Source organism: Centrocercus urophasianus, unplaced genomic scaffold (assembly GCF_019232065.1).
Source record: "Centrocercus urophasianus isolate 14NV4802_14NV808 unplaced genomic scaffold, USGS_Curo_1.0 seq_17, whole genome shotgun sequence".
NCBI lineage: Eukaryota > Metazoa > Chordata > Aves > Galliformes > Phasianidae > Centrocercus > Centrocercus urophasianus.
In genome coordinates, this window is record NW_024884722.1 from 3,649,233 (window position 1) to 3,666,870 (window position 17,638).

The window sequence follows — 17,638 nt, forward strand, 5'->3', positions numbered from 1 at the left end:
AATATCTTTGAAGACATGGCCTTACACACCTAGAAGTCAGAGGTATAAAATCTGGATATAGTTATCTAATGGAACTGAATCGTCAACTGAAACAGTGGTTACGTTGATTTCTGTCTGGAGGTGGATTTGGTACTGCTTATTTACCCAATAAACTCATTTTGTTCTCTTATGCATTCTGCCAAATGGAATTACCTGAATCTCCACATCTAAACTGGATTAAAAATGTAATACAAAACGGCGTTCACAACTATGGCTCTGAAATCATATAAATAATACGTGGTTGTAAGATGAGTAGCGGGAAAAGCTCAGAATCTGCAAAATGACATACTGGGTTAAATACTTTTAATTGTCTGCCAGTGTTCTGCCTGCCAAACTTACAAGATAGGAAGAAAATGTTAATTGGACATGCATGTGAAAAATAGATATTGCATATGGATTGCAGATACCACCAAACAGACAACTGCATATTGCCTAAGCAGCTGCACAAGCTTTGCACATGCAGTTCCATATTTTGGGCACATTGTACCTGTAATTTACAACATTTTTCCAAAAACATTTAAATAACAAATGGAAAACCCAGCCCTCGCACGCACCCTCTCATGGGCGTTTGACACGAGAACGGTTCTGACTGACGATCAGAGATAATGAAGTATTGAGCATTATGTCTGCCATCGTTATTCTAACTCACTGGAGTGAAAGTGTTGTACAGTACATACAATACTCAGCGGACACGTAGTTAGTCATAGCTACATTCATCACTTAGACAGACATTTCAGAAGATTTTGCTGGTTGCCTATAAGAACCCAGCTGAATAGCTAGCACTTAACGAGCCACAGTATCATATTTCTATATCTTATAAAATGTCATCCGGAAACGTTAGGGTATTATTTTTATTTGTATATGGAGGCAGTTTGCCAAGTGCCAGCATGCGCAGCTCCCGCTTGCTTCAGATGGTAGAAATATGACAATGTGTCAGAGATCTGATGTAAGTAAGGGGAAATTATGTTTATTCTCTGCTATGAGATTAATTTTGAAAGAAAGGCACAATGAAAGAAAGACAAAGCTTTAAATGCATACAAGGGGAGAGATTTATTGCTCATGGTGACACATAAATCAACCATGGACTGACTGTGATACACAGTCTGATTCTTCTATATTCTTCTCCACCTTTTACCAGTCATTCTAACAGTAGTTTTTCTTTCTTTTTTTTTTTTTCTGGGAAGTTATTTTTCTCTATTGGAATAATGGATTGAAAATGTGAAACCCCTCTGGGGCTGAATTTATCAACATGCAAACCTCCCTTTGACTTGGCAGCAGCCCAGTGTATAAACTGGCAACACTTACGGACTTCAACTACCACCCCATTCTAATTTGCTTACATAGAAAGGGTCTTATACACATATATATATGTATATAAGTCAAATACATAACATCTTGGTACAATGCATTTTACCTTTTTAAGCTCACTAATAATCACAGAATCACAGAATGGCCAGGGTTGGAAGGGACCTCAAGGATCATGAATCTCCAATCCCCTCCCCCACCACATACAGGGTCACCAACCTCCACATTTAAGGCCAGACCAGGCTGCCCAGGGCCCCATTCAACCTGGCCTTGAACACCTCCAGGGATGGATGGGGCATCCGCAGCCTCTCTGGGCAGCCTGTTCTGCCTGGCCCTCCTCTGGACCCTCTCTGACAGCTTTGTAATGTCCTTTCAGGATACAACAAAGTTATCCAAACAACTTGAATTTCGTAAGAAACAAGTATCAAACAGGGTCTTTTTACTTATTGCACCTGAGAAAATTACATTAAGCCTAACAAGTCCAATGGTTAAGATGAGGTAGACAATGCAATATGACTAATGGCTAACCTTGAACACAGTTCCCGTAGATCCCATGACTATATTTGTGTATGTATTTTACCTTATTTATGCTGCAGTTTTATAACTAAACTGGATAGCTAAGCTGAAGATTTTTATTTACGTGACTGTTACTGATCTTCATTCTATTAAATCTTGCATTTACAATGCAGGTGGCAATGCGATTAACATTAGATTAACATTTTCCTTGCAGCTGTGATATCATGCCAGAGAGTGGGGCTAAGGCAAGGCTCTGCACGCCAGCACCCAAGTTATTACCCCTAATATATTGACTTTGGGGTTCACTGAGTTACCTATCCAGGTTTTGAACTGATGGTGAGCAACATCAACAGATGTTTTTTGCCAGGTATCAAGGTGACTGTTGTTGTCGTAATGTCTGTCGTGTTAAAGGACAAATATTCATGGTGGAACTTGTAAAACAGAGTATGCCGAGGTTTGCAAAATGATTGATACTGGTTATTTATCATAAACGAAGCAGAATATACTAATTTAGCTACTTTCTCTTGTATCTTCCAAGCAAAGGGAAGGTCTTTTGCAGAGCTATGGACGCCATCCAGTGCCCTTTGCTTGGAGGACACAGCTAAAAAGTAATTCCATCAATATGATTCTGATTTCTGTATTTACAGTGGGAATATAAGGAAGAATAAATGTTAACAGAGCCAGCTGTGACAGCTGTTATATAAACTGCCACTGCATGCATGGAACCTGATAAGCCAAGACTATTCATAATCTGGGCATGTGATGTATTTGCTGTTTCACCTTACCAACAATTCGTGTACTTTATGGCCATTAAACAGAACAGTTTCTTGACATATTAAGTAAAAATTTCTTATGTTATCTTACCTGTGCCTTGTGGACTTTGCTGGAGACAAATGATTAGAGTTATGGTCAGAATTGATTGCAAGTCTTTTGCCTATCAAAGTACAAATGTAAAGCCTCTGAGACCAATAGGCCTTTACCAGAAAATAATTTCAAGATATTACGAGGAGGACACATTTTCTTGATGCAAGTTGTATTATGAATTATTACTAAAATCATAGCAGGGACAACCAATTAATTATTATTCTTGATTTCTTGATTTTTGCAGCTTTGGGACACATTTCATCTCTTTATAATTCAGAAATCCTAAAAAGGGGGTTGAGGGTAGGCAGGAGGCATCCTAACCATTCCATCCTATTTATCTACCTTTTTTTTTTTTTTTTTAGTCTTTTAAAATTTAATGAAGAGGAAAGTAATAGAATTCTGTGAAAGTTACTTAGAGGACACATCAGAATCCAGCCTGTAATGTACTCAAAAGAGAGTTTCTTTTCACTCAGTTCTACAGAATTGTTCAAATGATATGTACCAAATGAGATTGAAAGCTATACTGGTCACTGTATGAGTGCCCAGGTAAAGATTTTGCTATTCAGATTGTCCTATTAAGATCTTTACTGTAGGGTACCTGCTGAAGCAATCAGGTTGAGGTTGTTTTGTAAAGCTGGCAGATCCATCAGAAAGACCCTGATCTGCAGCCAGTGAAGAACGTGGCACAGATACATTTCTGTGTGGTTTTTTTAAAAAGAATCTCACTGTTTCACCTTTCTGCTCCTGCTACTCTCACTAGCTCTCCCATCAAGGAGCAGCTTTTCACTCTATGTGTAACTGCGGATGGAAATCAATGGGAGATTGGTCTTGGTGAAGTCTGCAGGGCCACGCACCAATAGCACGCTGCAGTTGGAGAGAGGAGGCTCAAAGCAGCCTCCCGTGGGTGTATGAGGGCTGTGGAAGGGACACAGCCCCTGTGACCACTTCCCAAAGCCTTGACAGCTGAGGATAGCTACTAGGGATAGGCCAGTTACTGTTGTTTCTCGTATATCATTTAATGCTTCTGGAAGATCCCATACCCACGAGGAAGGCTCCTCATTCATTCAGCTGCAATATATTTCGATTGTGCGACTCGCTCGTGAGGGCAGAGGAGTTGATGGAGCTCCTTTTGAGGATCTTGTTTATGATGTCCTTCCATGTCTTCTTGTACTGATTCCGTAGCAAAGAGTAAACAAAAGGGTCTGAAACTACTTTGCTGTAAGCTAAGCACTTGGAGATAATTCCCCAGTGGGAGTTGATGGGGATGGAGGAGGATAATTCAACAAGTCTGTGGGAAGAGGAAGGTTAAAAGAGTGAGTATTCCAGCAGCACAATGAGAAGTCAATGACACACCCCTCCCCAAATTCCAGGGATTTGCAAGACAACAAAAGGGTGGAAAAAAGACGCCATACTCATGAAAATGTGAATGGACACATTTTTGTGACTCTGCAAAAGTAAGCTTGGGGTCTGTTTCCTCGAAATAGGATTACACAGCTCCTGTTGAGATGTCTTGAACTGTAAACTTCAAGGCATCCTTCACTTTGTACATTTAGATGTACGCTTACTGAAGCTGGAATTCGGCCTTGAATGTGTTACTTTGTCAAAGGGTTCTTCATATCTTTGCCTCAAATCTTTTGCATAACTGCATGCAAAGTACAACAGCTCCAACAGAATGAGGCAAGCTCTAGAAGAGCCTATTTATTTTTTACTGCAAGACACCTTTGGAGCCTAACAATTAAGTCTGACCATCTATGTAGAGCTGGATTTTCAACTCCTCTCGATGATCAAAGCAAGTGAGATTGTTGATAAAGGGTCAGCTTACTCTGTATAGAGTGCAGTAATCTTGCCCTGATTATTTTTTTCTCTGTAGCGGATGCTGTGTTTAGGATCATAAATGCTCTGAGGTGAGCAGGTTAACACTCCCTAGAAAATTTTCTGCTTGTGAAAAATGTCTACAAGTAGACATTGCATGACATATCCCCAACCATTATGGTTTTATTCTCTCTGCCAAAATTTGTGCACACTAGCAATGAGCGTAACTTTCTCTGATTACTCTAGGGTTTTCAGCCTTAGAAAGCAAAGTTTTTCAGACTGTTAGAAAGCAAAGTTTTGCAGTTGGTATTTCTTTTTTTTGTTGTTGTTATTATGTAGTGTTTTCTTGTAATTTTTTTCTAGTTGTGTATGCCATAAGATCATGTTTTTAGCAGCTGAAGCTCATCGTAGACTTGATTGAACTCTGAAAGATATGAAAAGAGTATAACTTTCCCCAAAAACATTTCCTGATGACTTCCATGCTTAACTACACCATTTAATCCACTGTGCACACCACATTTAATAGCAAATATAATAGTATATATATTTCTATGTAGCCCAGCATCATTTCCTAACTAGTGTTGCAAAAACTTTGGGTTCCTAAGTCTTAGATCGAGACACTGACCATCATCACTGGGTTCAGTGGGTGTCATATCTCCCTATTTCTATAACTTAAAGTACAACATCTGGTCCACAGTCATCCTTCAAGTTCATCTCTGGAGTATCTGTGAAACCATCCTGCAGTGATACATGTCGTTTACAAGTCCAGGTTCTGGAGTGTGATGCGTTTGAATAGTCTGACTGAGTCATAGGTGAAGCACACAAGGAAGGAAAATTATTCACTAAGAAATGGCTCAATTAATCTTACCTTTTACAAGCGGTCAATTTGAAGACCAAAAATACTATTGTAATAAATTTAGCCCAGAAAAACGTTTAAGCTATTGGGAAGGGAGGGAGGGAGAGAAGAGCTTTATATGCACCTCACAGCCCAGCACAGGCCGTTCACTTTGTTCAGAGATCTCCAGTGTTTTTGACAGTGCAATATCGATAACTCCACGAGATTTTCTTTTCCCTTGTCTTTGAACAACATTGAAGGGCAACTCTGTTCAATACGTCTCTACAGCTGTTGAGTAACTATTGATTTTTCTAGAGGAGAATGATTCCAAAGGGCATATGTGCTGCTACAGAGCCCCACTATGTGATAGCAAATGAGATCTTTGATGACAACTATCTTCAGACACAGGTGTTTTTAAACCTGCCTGGAAAAATCTTCATCTGCTAACCTTTCCATAGACAAAGGACCATTTCCAAGGAGCATTCTCAAGTGTGATTTCTACAGCATCAACACCAACACTGCTAGCATTTCAAGCGGTTTAGAAATAAGGATTTCCTCAGCCATTTTGTTTGTATTCTGTAAAGTTTCCCTGCATTTTGTTGTTTAAAATAGCACTGGCAGATGGCATGGTCTAGTCACTGGAGCATGAAAGTGGGGCTGAGGAGCCCGAATTTGGTACAGTGTGGCAGTAGTGCTCAAAACATCCCAGTGCTCAGGAATGCTAGGATGTCTACCACTCTAAGAGGTACTTCTGCTCTTGCAAGTTCTTTCTTACAAGGGCCTCTCTGTCATCTTGAAATGGTTTCTGAGCACCTCTTTGGCGTCGATACGCATATACTGCAACAGCACGCAGTGCGAGCCTAAGCTGTATTAAATTAATAATTTCATGGAATCATGAGATAAAGGGAACTAATTGAAGTTCGACAATTCATGTTATATGCTCCTAATTTCACTGTCAAATAATTAAGTGTTAGTCACTGATAACCACCATGTTTCACCGAGAAATATCACCCTGTCACAATTAACATCTTTACATTAATATGTCCTATTATCAAAGAACAAATTATTTTCAGGCTCTTTACATCTTTACTGAGCTCAATGGACATTTCAGAAATGTTCTGCATTCGTGTGCTGCTCTCTGGGGAGATCAGCTTCAGTGGAGACAAGGGCTGAAAGTATTATGCATATGAAAAGAGGAACACCCAGTACCTACTGGGGTTATGGGCTCAGGGGCATGTAAAGCATTGGAGTTGACCAGGCTATGCTATGTGAAAATGCTTGAGAATTTGGCTCAACTCATCACTGTAAGGTGCTCTGAGTTCCCAAAGAACTGCCATAACTTTCCTCTCCTTTCATCTTGCCTAAGTCAATGCCATTCTTCCAACCTCTCCCTCTAACTTGTGGTTGATATCTTTTTTTACAAAGCAGCATCCAAAGTCAAACACAATTACCTTCTACTCTGGTTGCTGGAGGTCTGGTCTATTCAGACATGTAATAAAATGTAGCTATGACACTCATGTAAATATGTTCTAAAATAAGATTTGAATATTTGGATATTCATCTTCTAGTGAGTCATATTTACTCTGTAATCTACGGTGAGCCATCCTTCTTCATATATTTAATGACTTCTTTGCATTTAAAATTTTATCATCTTGAATTTAATGTGGTTGATTTACTTTGGTCAAATGTTTTACAGATACTGAATTTGATTAAGTTTAATTAGGTGCAGTGGATGCTTTGAATGATCAAGGTATGACAAATTTGTGTCTGAACCTCTGTCCCCCAGTCCTATGAGCTGTTAACAGTCTCCATTTAGAGCACATCACATGGACACTGCAAGTGTAGGCGTACAAATTCTGCCCTCAGTGACTGACCAATTAAAAATCCAGCACTTTTATCAACAGAATCTATGATATTTTCCTCAATTATTACCTCGTGTCCTTGACATTTAAAGATCTTGCCATTTTTGTGTATTATATTTGACATTTGCAGATACACAGCAACAAACAACTGCAGATAAGCCCCAAGATACGCAATTCTATTTGATGTAGAAACAATTAAATGTCTTCAAGTCGTGTCATATACCTTATTACCTTTGAAAGAGGGTTTTGTTTCTCATTAATGAGGGAAATTATATGCATAGCTTCAATTTTCATGAAACATTTCAGCCAGGAAGATGTTTTCAGTGAAGGTGCATTAATATTTCAGTGCTATATCTAAATTAAATTCTACAGCATTGGCTACATAATTCCCTAACTTGCTTTCAAAAGCTACCTTCTATTCTTGTCTGATACCCAATTCCTGTACTTCAAAACTATAAACTGTTTTGCCACGATAATTTTTTAATATCTTAGAAACATAATTCTGTAGTGCACTTGGTGGCAAGTGGAAATCCAATTATTTTATTGCACTTTCAGAAGTAAACAAGGATGTCACCTTGAAGAGTAAGGCCTCGAACTCTTATGCAGATAACACAGAGGGAAAATGCTTTACATCCATGTGCAGATTATCACGTTAGTAAAATATTTTACAGGCCATATATAGGTCCATATGGGCAGCCAGTATAATGGGAGCATCTCTCCCGTGCACTGACTCCCCTTCAGAAATTAACAGAGTTTTAGAGAAAACTCTGAATAGGCTGGAGGTCCTCAAACAAGTGATTATGTCTTGTTCAGGGGTGAAACTGAGCAGGAATTCAGGAACTTGGATCGACTCTTTAAGCTTATAATCCTAATCCTAATTTTAGTTCTGCTTGTTACCAACTCTGATTTTCTTTATTTATTTCACACAGGACTCATAGTATCAGAATTTTACCTTGGTCTTTTTTCTTGTAATAATGAATAAGCTGAACAAGATGATGAGTGTTCCCACTTCTTTTCTGAGAGGAAATACTTTTTTCCTACTACCCTAAAACCTGAACCTCCCCTGGCACAGCTTAAGGCTGTCACCTCTCTTCCTACCCCCCACCTATGTCATATGAAGTTTCGAGGAGGCCTAGAAAGCCTTCAAACATGTCAACCTATAAGTGCACACTTAGGAAAAGTGTGCATTTATAAGCAGACAAGCAAGAACATAGATCAGAACTCATTTGTGAGTTTGCCTGTCTTTGTGCCCAAGCAGCGTTTGTATGCAGAGGGCAGCCAACCAATGTAAAAATGCGTTTTGTTTGGCCAATCCCCGGAGATGATATGAGAGAATTTCAGCCTTCTGCCTCTTCTGCCATCCTTCTCCCTAACCAAGGGCTTGGGACTGCACACCTTTTTCTAATATTACTTCAGAATTTTTAGTTTAGGGCCCATAGTTGACAGCATTTAGTAAATCACTTGAGCAAAGTTCTGGATTTGTCTGAAAAGTGTGGAATTGGACACAAATATTAGAAAGTAGTATGACTTCTTATGATTTTCCTCATGAAGAAGCTTCTTGGAGAATTCAGGTTTTCAACACTGTTTTCAATCACATAACAATAAATATAGCAAAAGAAGGGATGTGTTACTAGAGCATTTTTCCAAATCAAGCAACCAGCTATACCTAGCAATATCCAGCATATATCTGGTATGTGAAGACACTGAATCAATAACAGAATTGTTATTATTAAGATGTATTACTTAAGGTCAGCCACTGAACTAATTAAATGGGCATTTCCTTGACAAAAGGGGTGACTAATCTGATCTTTACCCTGAGGTAAGCTGAAAAAGACTCTGGTTGACCTAGAGAGGCATTTGTCCAACTGCAGCTCTAGGCATGGCTCCCTCCCTGGCTCGTGGGCTGCTGCAGACAACTGCTGGCTTTTGGTGTGGAAGCTGAAAGACGTTATAAGTGTAATCCAGTACCTGCTCAAATCATCAGCTGGTTTAGAGCACGTTTAATGGAAGTGAGTGCCACTTCGAGCCTGCTGTTCACATGGGAATGACACGCTTTATCAGCTATCTTCTGTTCACTGCCTAGAAAAGTGACTGGTTGCCCCATCTTGTGAAGTGCAAAACACTCTGGGTTTAGTCCAGAAAAGAATACTTGCTTACATAACTAAGCTTCCTCCTCCTCGTAGGTTTGACATCAGTCACATGCAAATATCCTTCCATATATCATGGTGCAAAGCATCTCTGTACTGTTAGGACTCTAAGCCTTAGTTCTTCTGGTCACCCCCTGCAGAAAAGCCATGGTCCTTCACGGGCTGAAGACTTGTGTGAATGTTTAGTGAACCTTGTAAGGATTGAAGCAGGTAGGTTTTTCCTAACCCCCCCCCTTTTTGTATTTCAGGATTAGAGGCACACAGGCTGCCTCAGAGCTCAGTGGTAGCGGGAAGGTGGTGGCTGAACTCTGGGCTGAGCTGCAAGGAGCACAGAAATACTTCTGACAGCCCTGGCTCAAGTGCTCGGTGTCATCTGGGCTGAGCTGAGAGCTATTCAGTGCCTGTGATGATTTTCATTAGCTTCACACACCCGATATAAAATGAAATTTAGCCACTTGAAGCAAGGCATACTCTAATATCTTACAGCCTGACAGTTAAGGCTAAGTGCCCATAATTTTAAATCCTTTCTTACCCTTTCAGAGCACAGGGCAAGGTCTCTTTGCCACTGTAAAGTCAGGGTGAAGAAAAATTTCATTCAAAATTTCACAAATGTACTCCTAACATTGTCACAAATTATTAGCACGGATCAATTAGCTGTTACTATCATGAGCATAAAATTAATGTGGCATGCAGTTTTTTCTTTCTAACAAGAGACTACAAGACTGCTTGTTAATTGTTTTGTTAGAAACAGAAATTCAGGATATTGTACTGTGATGGGAAAATGGGTTTCTCTATTGCCCACTTACACTGAGTCTTAATTCTGGTTTTTCAGTGTGGGGTTCTTTTTTGGCAATTCTGAATTTGACTGACATCAGCCTCAGTAATTTCTCCCCAGTAATACTGGAATAGGTGATGCTTTAGGGGTATATATCTTTTTCTTTCTCTGCTCCATATAGCAGTATTTCAGTTTTTCCTGAGTTTTAATAATGAGCACAAGTTGTAAATTTCCTTTCAACAACTTGATAACACTAATCCAGAAATACTTGCTTTCCAACAATTTTGTTTCATAGGACTAATTCTATGTTTCCCACAGGAGCCATTTTTAGAAATAAGCTGCTAGATAAATAGGAACATCTGAACATAAATTGCAAGATTTTCTTTAGCCATAAGCCAGACTAACTTGATGTTTATGACCAAGCATTCAGTCCAAGAAAGCTGCTGTTCAAATCTGAGCTCTGCATCCTGACCTATTCAGACTACTGTCCTATGCTATGGATTAGCTCACCCCCTACCCCACTGGGGTATTCTGAGGTCTCCAAAATTCTTGGTCTCCGAAAATAACTACAACATCTCCTGGCACCTGGGGATTGAACTCCCTAGTCCCGCCCATGCAACCCATCCATTGACTTGGCTCACAGACTACAGACAGGTTGGCCTGGCTGTGACATTCTACATAATGTGGTTGGCACAGCAAGTAGAATCTCTCATAGGTGCAGTGTAATACAGAACTTTCATAGGGAGCTTGCACCAGTTTCAGTGCCCTAATTTTCTGACCATTTTTTCAGAACATAAGTTCCTGCTTACCTTGTGATAACATAAGGTGCAAAACAAAGTATAAAGGTACCAATGAAGGTACTTATTTTCTTTGTTGCTCGTTGCCTCCGTCTCTTCTGCTCTTCTAGACAACGCTCTCTTACACTGTGCAACATTCAACACAAACAAGAACATGAATCATAATATCAGGTAGCAGACTTGAACAGCTATACTTCTGAAATAATATAAATCAATTCTTCCAGTACATGCTGCTTTCACACAACTCGATAACCAATGCATTGCATTTCCACAGGAGAAGAGTGAGTATTAATGCTTTACATGACCTTACCTTCCAAAACCAATTACTGAGAAATGCATGCATGTACACTCATATCACATATGCACCCCATTACATTGATTTATTTATGGACAGGCTGGTGGCATTCAGCCTTGAATCCAATGGCATCTCCTTTCTGAATCACTGCAAGCTGTATTTGAGTTTTCCTAATGATATTCAAAGGTTTACAAAATAGTAATAGAGTGGGATAGGCAGCATCCTACTTCCATAGGAAAGGCAATTCAAACAATCATATCACGATAGGAGAAACAGCCCAGCGAGGTAAGAAATAAAGCACAATGAAAACATAACAGGAAAAAATATGCTCTTACCAGTCAGCCCAACACTGGGGCAATCATATCCAGTAGCTGTGAATAATGCAGCCGTAAATCCCACAACAGCTTGTGCACGTGTTGAGCACTTTGCAAAGCCTAGACAACAAATCTGAAAAGCTGAGGTGTTCTGACTCTGAGGCTCAAACCAGCCTTATTTCCAATCAAACAGACACCAATTAGTCCTGTCCTGATTTTTCCATCCTCCTCTACCTGCTTGTGCAACTTCTGTGCTGGCTGGGTGAAGCCCAGGGATGTGTCTGTGGCTCTCCATGTGTTTCTGTGGGATTGGAAGTACAGGTTGTACATCCCAGAGCCATCTGCACCTGAACTGGTGAATCTGCCAACATACTCCCTTTGGGAAAGGATGAAACCAAAGCCAGTCTGCCTGCCCAAATCCCTCTCTAGGCACATAGCAGTGTTGCTGCCTGTGGGCCCATTGCACATGCCTTGTGGCGAAGTAACCACGTGTCTTGGGCGAAGCCGGTGGTCTGGCCCGTGCACAGCAAGTTGTAACAGCTTGGAGCTCATCTCCCTCTGATGTTATTGTAAATTTGTAATTGATGACTCATTGTCAGGTTCCACGCTTGTATATGTTAATAGCCGTGTGGTTTATGACCGCACCTGTGTGCTGTTTGCTCTAAATGTCTGATCAACATCTAAGCACGTGTTGTGTCCTGAGGATCTCAAGGTGCTTTGGGGCTATCTGTGTCAGACAGTCCTAATGTCATTTTTTTATTGGGCTAAAAAAAAACCTGTTTCATTATTTCCTTTTTATTTACTCTCTTACATCCAGTTCCTAGAGCAACTGCCGTGATGGAAAAGCGAACAAAAGGAGTAACAAATTGCCTTGCTCTTAAAGAATATGCCTAAGTAGAACTCAAATGTGTCTAACAGTGTTACATGTTCTACATCTGAGTTATACGCAGCTCAAAATGACAGCTGAGCAGTAAAAAAAGAAATCCACCTGTTTGAGGGAACCTATGCTTCCAGTTCTGCAGGAGCTGAAGAACTTGGTGTACTTTTAGGTGCAAACAGGATCTAAGAGGTTCAGCAGCTTCACTTAAGACCTGCGCTGAGACTCATAACATCCCAAGCACACATCAGTTTAGGAAAAAAAAATTCCAAAGCCATTTCAATTAGGATGCTGTTAGGGTGGGGAGGGGTATTTTTGTGTCCAATAGTTCCCTCTGTTATCTCTCTCCACTCATTAATTGGTATACAAAGCTGTTATTGACCCCAGGAGCTCACGTGTGACATGGGAAGTCCTGAAGGCTTCGGCTGATTTCTTTTGTTCTGCATTTCCAGATGTAGCTAGTAAATACCACATCACAAATGAAACTATTTTATCTTGTTCCTTCAGATAGATCATGTGCTCAGATGGGTATTTTACTTTTGTGCCCTCTTTCGTGCAGTTAGATAAGAACATAAACATGGGTTCCACGGATGACATTGGTAACAGAACTGGATTGTTGACTAAGCTTTCATTCACAGATTTTAATATCCTGGAAAATCTGAGATACATCCCTTTGAAGCTTTGGTATTTTAAACAAAGCTTATGAGATACTGAAACTTAAGATCCACTATCTTTAAGAGGTGGATACACAAAAAGATAGCATAGATAATTTCGGTTGAGAAATACATGAGTTAAGCACTTAAGAGAATCCTTGCCCAAGCCTCTCACAATAACTCAGATAGCTCAGTCTAGGGAACAAAGTCAAGAGAGAGCAGTACCAGAAAGCAGTACCCAGTAAAAATGCCAAGGCTAACTTGAAAGGACACGTGCCCTAAACATTCACACGGTTCTGTGCGGTATTTAGAGGTTTCCTTCGTACTCATCTCAAATGATCTTCAGAAGATCACTTGTGTCTTCCCAAGTCACAGGTAATAAAGCCATCTGTCATAACGCCTGTCCCAGAACCCCTGGCGGGTGGATTCTGAGTCACAAGGAGCAGAAAATTGTCTGTACACATTTCTCAGCTTTGAAACCAGACCACACAAAAGCCAGGGGAAATCTAAGCTACAGCTGCAAACTTTGGCCTCTTGTGTACGTCCTCCCAGTGCCTCCCAGTGTTTTGCTGTTGCATGCTATCACAAACACTAAACATTCCTGTACGTGTGCCACTTATATAACTCAATGCAAATCATTTTGTGAAGAGCCTCTGTGTAGAGTCTAAGATCTGGCCCTGGCCCTCAGATCTGACAGCTGCTGCAGCTGTCACTGATAGGACAGCAGCACTGTAGGTTGGAATCAGCCATCGTTGCTGTAGTCCAGAGAAATCAAAACTCCCTTTTCCTACAGAATGGCCTGATGTAAGAGCTGAATAGCTGCAACAGAGCACCAAAGTGCCTGTAAAACTCCATCTCCTCCAAAGAAGGGGTGCGATACCCACAGCCCCATGAACCTGCTCTTCTGTGAGACGATTAAGAAATGCAGGAATACCTTCAAGTTAACTCAGACAAGAAAAAATGCAGAGGAAGAGAATACCATTGTGATTTTTGCCCTTTTTTTTCTAAGCTTTTCTGTACAATCCAGCCATACTTTAAGCATTAGGTGTAAGGATTGCTACTTCTAACAGCCCCAGCACATCTACAGCACTGCACTGCAAGTGGCCACAGCATCCCATAGCAGGAATTAAGAGTGACTGGGATACAGTTTAGAAAACCAGACAGCATATGGGATAGGAGGCTGTTTTTCCACTCTGTGACTTGGTGGATAAAGGAAGATTTATACATGTGTTTCTCAAAAGCAGGAACAGGAGTCACCTAAAGTTCTGCTCCACATTTGTGGTCAAGACACGGATCAGACAGCTTAACTGAGAATTTTGAGCAAATGTTTCTGTTCCTCTGACACAGCACTGTCCTGCCCTGATCCTTTCAGACTTCTTTGCCTCAGGCTAAGGAATCCCCAAGCTCTGACCTCATTTTGAGGACAGCCACATGTGCTTCCTTCCACTCCTGCAGTTGGCTGCAATACAGGAGCTGCTGCTTGCCTCCAGCCTGCAGAGAATGGCAAGGTGGGATGCTGCTATGGGACAACCCCCCTCATCTGCTCGTGGCTTTCCTCTCTTCTTCCCCAGCTGCCAGCACCTTGCTGAAAGACACTTCTCTTCCCTTCAGTGTGCACTTACAGACTCAGTTTCTGACAGCCTTCCAGTGATCATGCACATCCTTCACAACCCCCCATAGCCAAACTATCTTCTCCCCCTTTCTCCAGGTGAGTCCATTGGAGCCTTTCCTTCCCAATCACCTGCTCCAGTCACACTCCTCCTCTAAGCGAAACTCTCAGCAAACTGGGCCAATTTCCTCCCACGCTACAACCAGTACCCCTGCTTTCGTAGAACCATAGAATTATAGGCTCATTAAGGTTGGAAAAGACCACTAAGATCACCAAGTCCAACCATGAATGCATCACCACCATGCTCACTGAACCATGTCCCACGTTTCCCCTGCCCACATCTCGCTCTCTGTCTTTCCCACCTTGTCCCAGTCCCAACTGGTCCTTAACCTATCTACCCCAACTCATCGGAGCCTCCAAGCCCAGAGCGTATTGTGGTCCATCAGCCACTCCATCCCACTGCATCCTGCCTTAGCTCTGTGGATTGATTTCTAATTTCCCCTTTTCCCAGGCAGACTGCTCTGGCAAGTCCTGCTGCTGTCTTCTCACCGGCCCCAAGTCCCAGGGCTTCCATCCAGCAAACCTTTCTCTCCTTCAGCTGTACAGCTCTGCATCCCTTAATGATCAGGAAAAAGGTCTCTTCCACTCTCCCTTTCCCAGCCAAATCTGCTTCACTTGCTGACCCAGACATGTCCTATTTATGCAAGATTTATAGCCCGCACATCATCTCTGACAGGACTCTTGCACAGCTTCCTGACACACATCCATGCCTGCTTGGTGCTTGCCATTCTTCTCCCAGCCCCTGGAGACTTTTCTCCTAACAATTCTCTCGCTTAAGGACTCTCATTAGCAATGAGCTTTCTACATCCCTCACTTGTCATATTAACATTGCTACTGAGGTATCTCAGTGGGATTTACGTACAGGCATTCAAGCATACCTATTTAGCAGATGTTATTCCCTTACGATGCTGCCTTTGGGAAAGATAAAGTTACAGAGAGCACAGCAACATGGACACAGCTGGAGGAGCAGCGAGTGCCCCAGCTCCCCTTCCCTCTCAGCTCTGAGACAGGGACATGGGCTCCCTCTCAGCGAGAATCACTGTTTCAGGCTGACAGTGCTAAAATCTGTGACTCTATCAATCACTAAATCCACTTTCTGAGACAAAGAGCAGTTGTCTGATCACTGTTTCAAAGGGAAATGCATGCTCAGCCAAAACTGCTTGTTTCTTTGCTCTCCCTCCCAAAACAAGCTCCTAAGAAAGAAGACTTGTTTTTGCAGCTGGAAAAAAACACAAACACAAGTACAAAGCAACGTGTAGAACAGATACCAGCAGGAAGGATGCTTGTTTTCTCCCCCTCCCAGTCCCTCCCTGCTGTGACACTGCTCAGACTGCATTTAACATAACACTAAGCCCCGTCCTCACTTCCTCTGCAGCCAATATTCTTTCTTGCTGAGCACACAGGCACCTACCTGGGATGGATGTCCACAAGCAGTACCAGGGTCTGCATAGTGATCACGTCAATCCGCTTACAGTGGAACCGTGCCACCTTCAGCACTTTGAGATAAGTGAAACACAGGACTATAAGGGAGAGGAGGAAGCTGAGGGTGTGAAAGACCCCAGTGAAAATCACAAACTGTGTCCTATCCTCTGGTCTCTTGTTGTACAGGGTGCAGGAGGCATAGAGGTGATGGAAACCCACCCAGGAGAGAGACGCTGCCACTATGGGGAATGACACGGAGTGTAACCACGTGTAGCTCAGGATGAGAGCAGCATCTCTGTACCTCATTTTGGAGTGGTAACTTAGAGGGAAGACCACGGCAATCCACCTGTCAATGCTCAACGCTGCCATGCTCAACATGGAGTTCGTGGTGAGGAAAGTCTCCAGGAAGCCCACAGCGTGGCAGATCTGATCTCCTCCCGGTTGCCTCTTGTAAATGATCCCAGCCAAGGTCAGGGGCATGCTGGAGACGGTCATCAACAGGTTGCAGAAGGTGAGGTTGAGGATGAACAATCCTGGGACCTGCTTGCGGATGTCGGCGCTGTACAAGAAGCACATCAGCACCAGCACGTTGGCCAGCAGGGCCACAAGCATCAGCACCACCATCACAAAAGCCAGGATCACCTCCCAGATGCTCATGGTGCACCCAGTCACAGGAGGGACATCTCCGAGTGTCCGAGGACCATGGTGCGAGCTGCTCTCCCCTCGCCCTCCTTCCCAGCCTGCTCGCACTCTCACATGCCCTCCGTATTTTTAGAAGAGCTGCCGTTTTTTTCCTCCAACCTCCCCCTCCTTGCTGCTCCTTTCCACGTCAACGCTCTCCGAGACGTGCACAAAAGCACTGGGAATGCCCATCAAACTGCGAGGAGGGCTTTAAAAATATCAGCAGGACTGAACCACTGTCTCCATTTGGTCCATCCGAAGGCAAGCAGGTTATTCTGAGAAACTGCACCCCTGAGATCCCTAATTATCAGCCCAAAGCTTGCAAGCAATTCACTGAGCGAATAGCACTCTCTTTCTCTCTCGCTTTCTCTCTCTCTTGCTCTCCCCTCCCCTCTCCTCCAACCCTCACTCCCTTCCAGGCTGAATGTAACCTGCTTTTTATGATCACAGATAAAAACCCCATTAATGGATTAAAGCATGCACACTGCTGGTGATTCGCAAATGTGATTATGTCATCCCCACTCCACAACCCCTCCCCTTCTCCTTGCAATTGTGACTAGACTTTCCTCAAGAGAAATCCCATGCTTTTATTTAATTGATTTAGCCATTAATTTGCAAACAGGCATGTAACCAAATTCCTGCACTACACTCAGTTTTCTGTATTTCAGTGCATCACTTTCACAGTTGCTGCCTGCTCTCTGCTAAGGCAGGGGAATTCTTTTCTGTGCTTGGAAAGATGGGGAAACGGATGTACTCTGCTACTTCTCTGAAGCCT

The 17,638-nt window shown here is 42.2% G+C and overlaps 1 protein-coding gene across 1 annotated transcript; it reads right to left on the reverse strand.

The window, feature by feature from the left end:
* Positions 1-1,651: 1,651 nt before the first annotated feature.
* Positions 1,652-16,874, reverse strand: GPR26 (G protein-coupled receptor 26). Its single transcript, XM_042818850.1, has 3 exons — positions 16,172-16,874; positions 10,965-11,078; positions 1,652-4,012 (listed from the first exon to the last, which is right to left on the reverse strand). Exons 1-3 carry the CDS (start codon positions 16,837-16,839, stop codon positions 3,781-3,783), a joined length of 1,014 nt encoding a protein of 337 aa, XP_042674784.1. The 5' UTR covers positions 16,840-16,874; the 3' UTR covers positions 1,652-3,780.
* Between the last annotated feature and the right edge of the window lie 764 nt (positions 16,875-17,638).

Bases quoted from the DNA above. Each gene is read 5' to 3' on its own strand.
- GPR26 (XM_042818850.1), bottom strand. From the start codon at position 16,839: ATGAGCATCTGGGAGGTGATCCTGGCTTTTGTGATGGTGGTGCTGATG. The intron at 11,079-16,171 runs GTAGGTGCCTGT...AATGTTGCACAG, and splicing joins CTTGTGGACATCCATCCCAG to TGTAAGAGAGCGTTGTCTAG. The intron at 4,013-10,964 runs GTAAGCAGGAAC...CTCTTCCCACAG, and splicing joins GCACCTTATGTTATCACAAG to ACTTGTTGAATTATCCTCCT.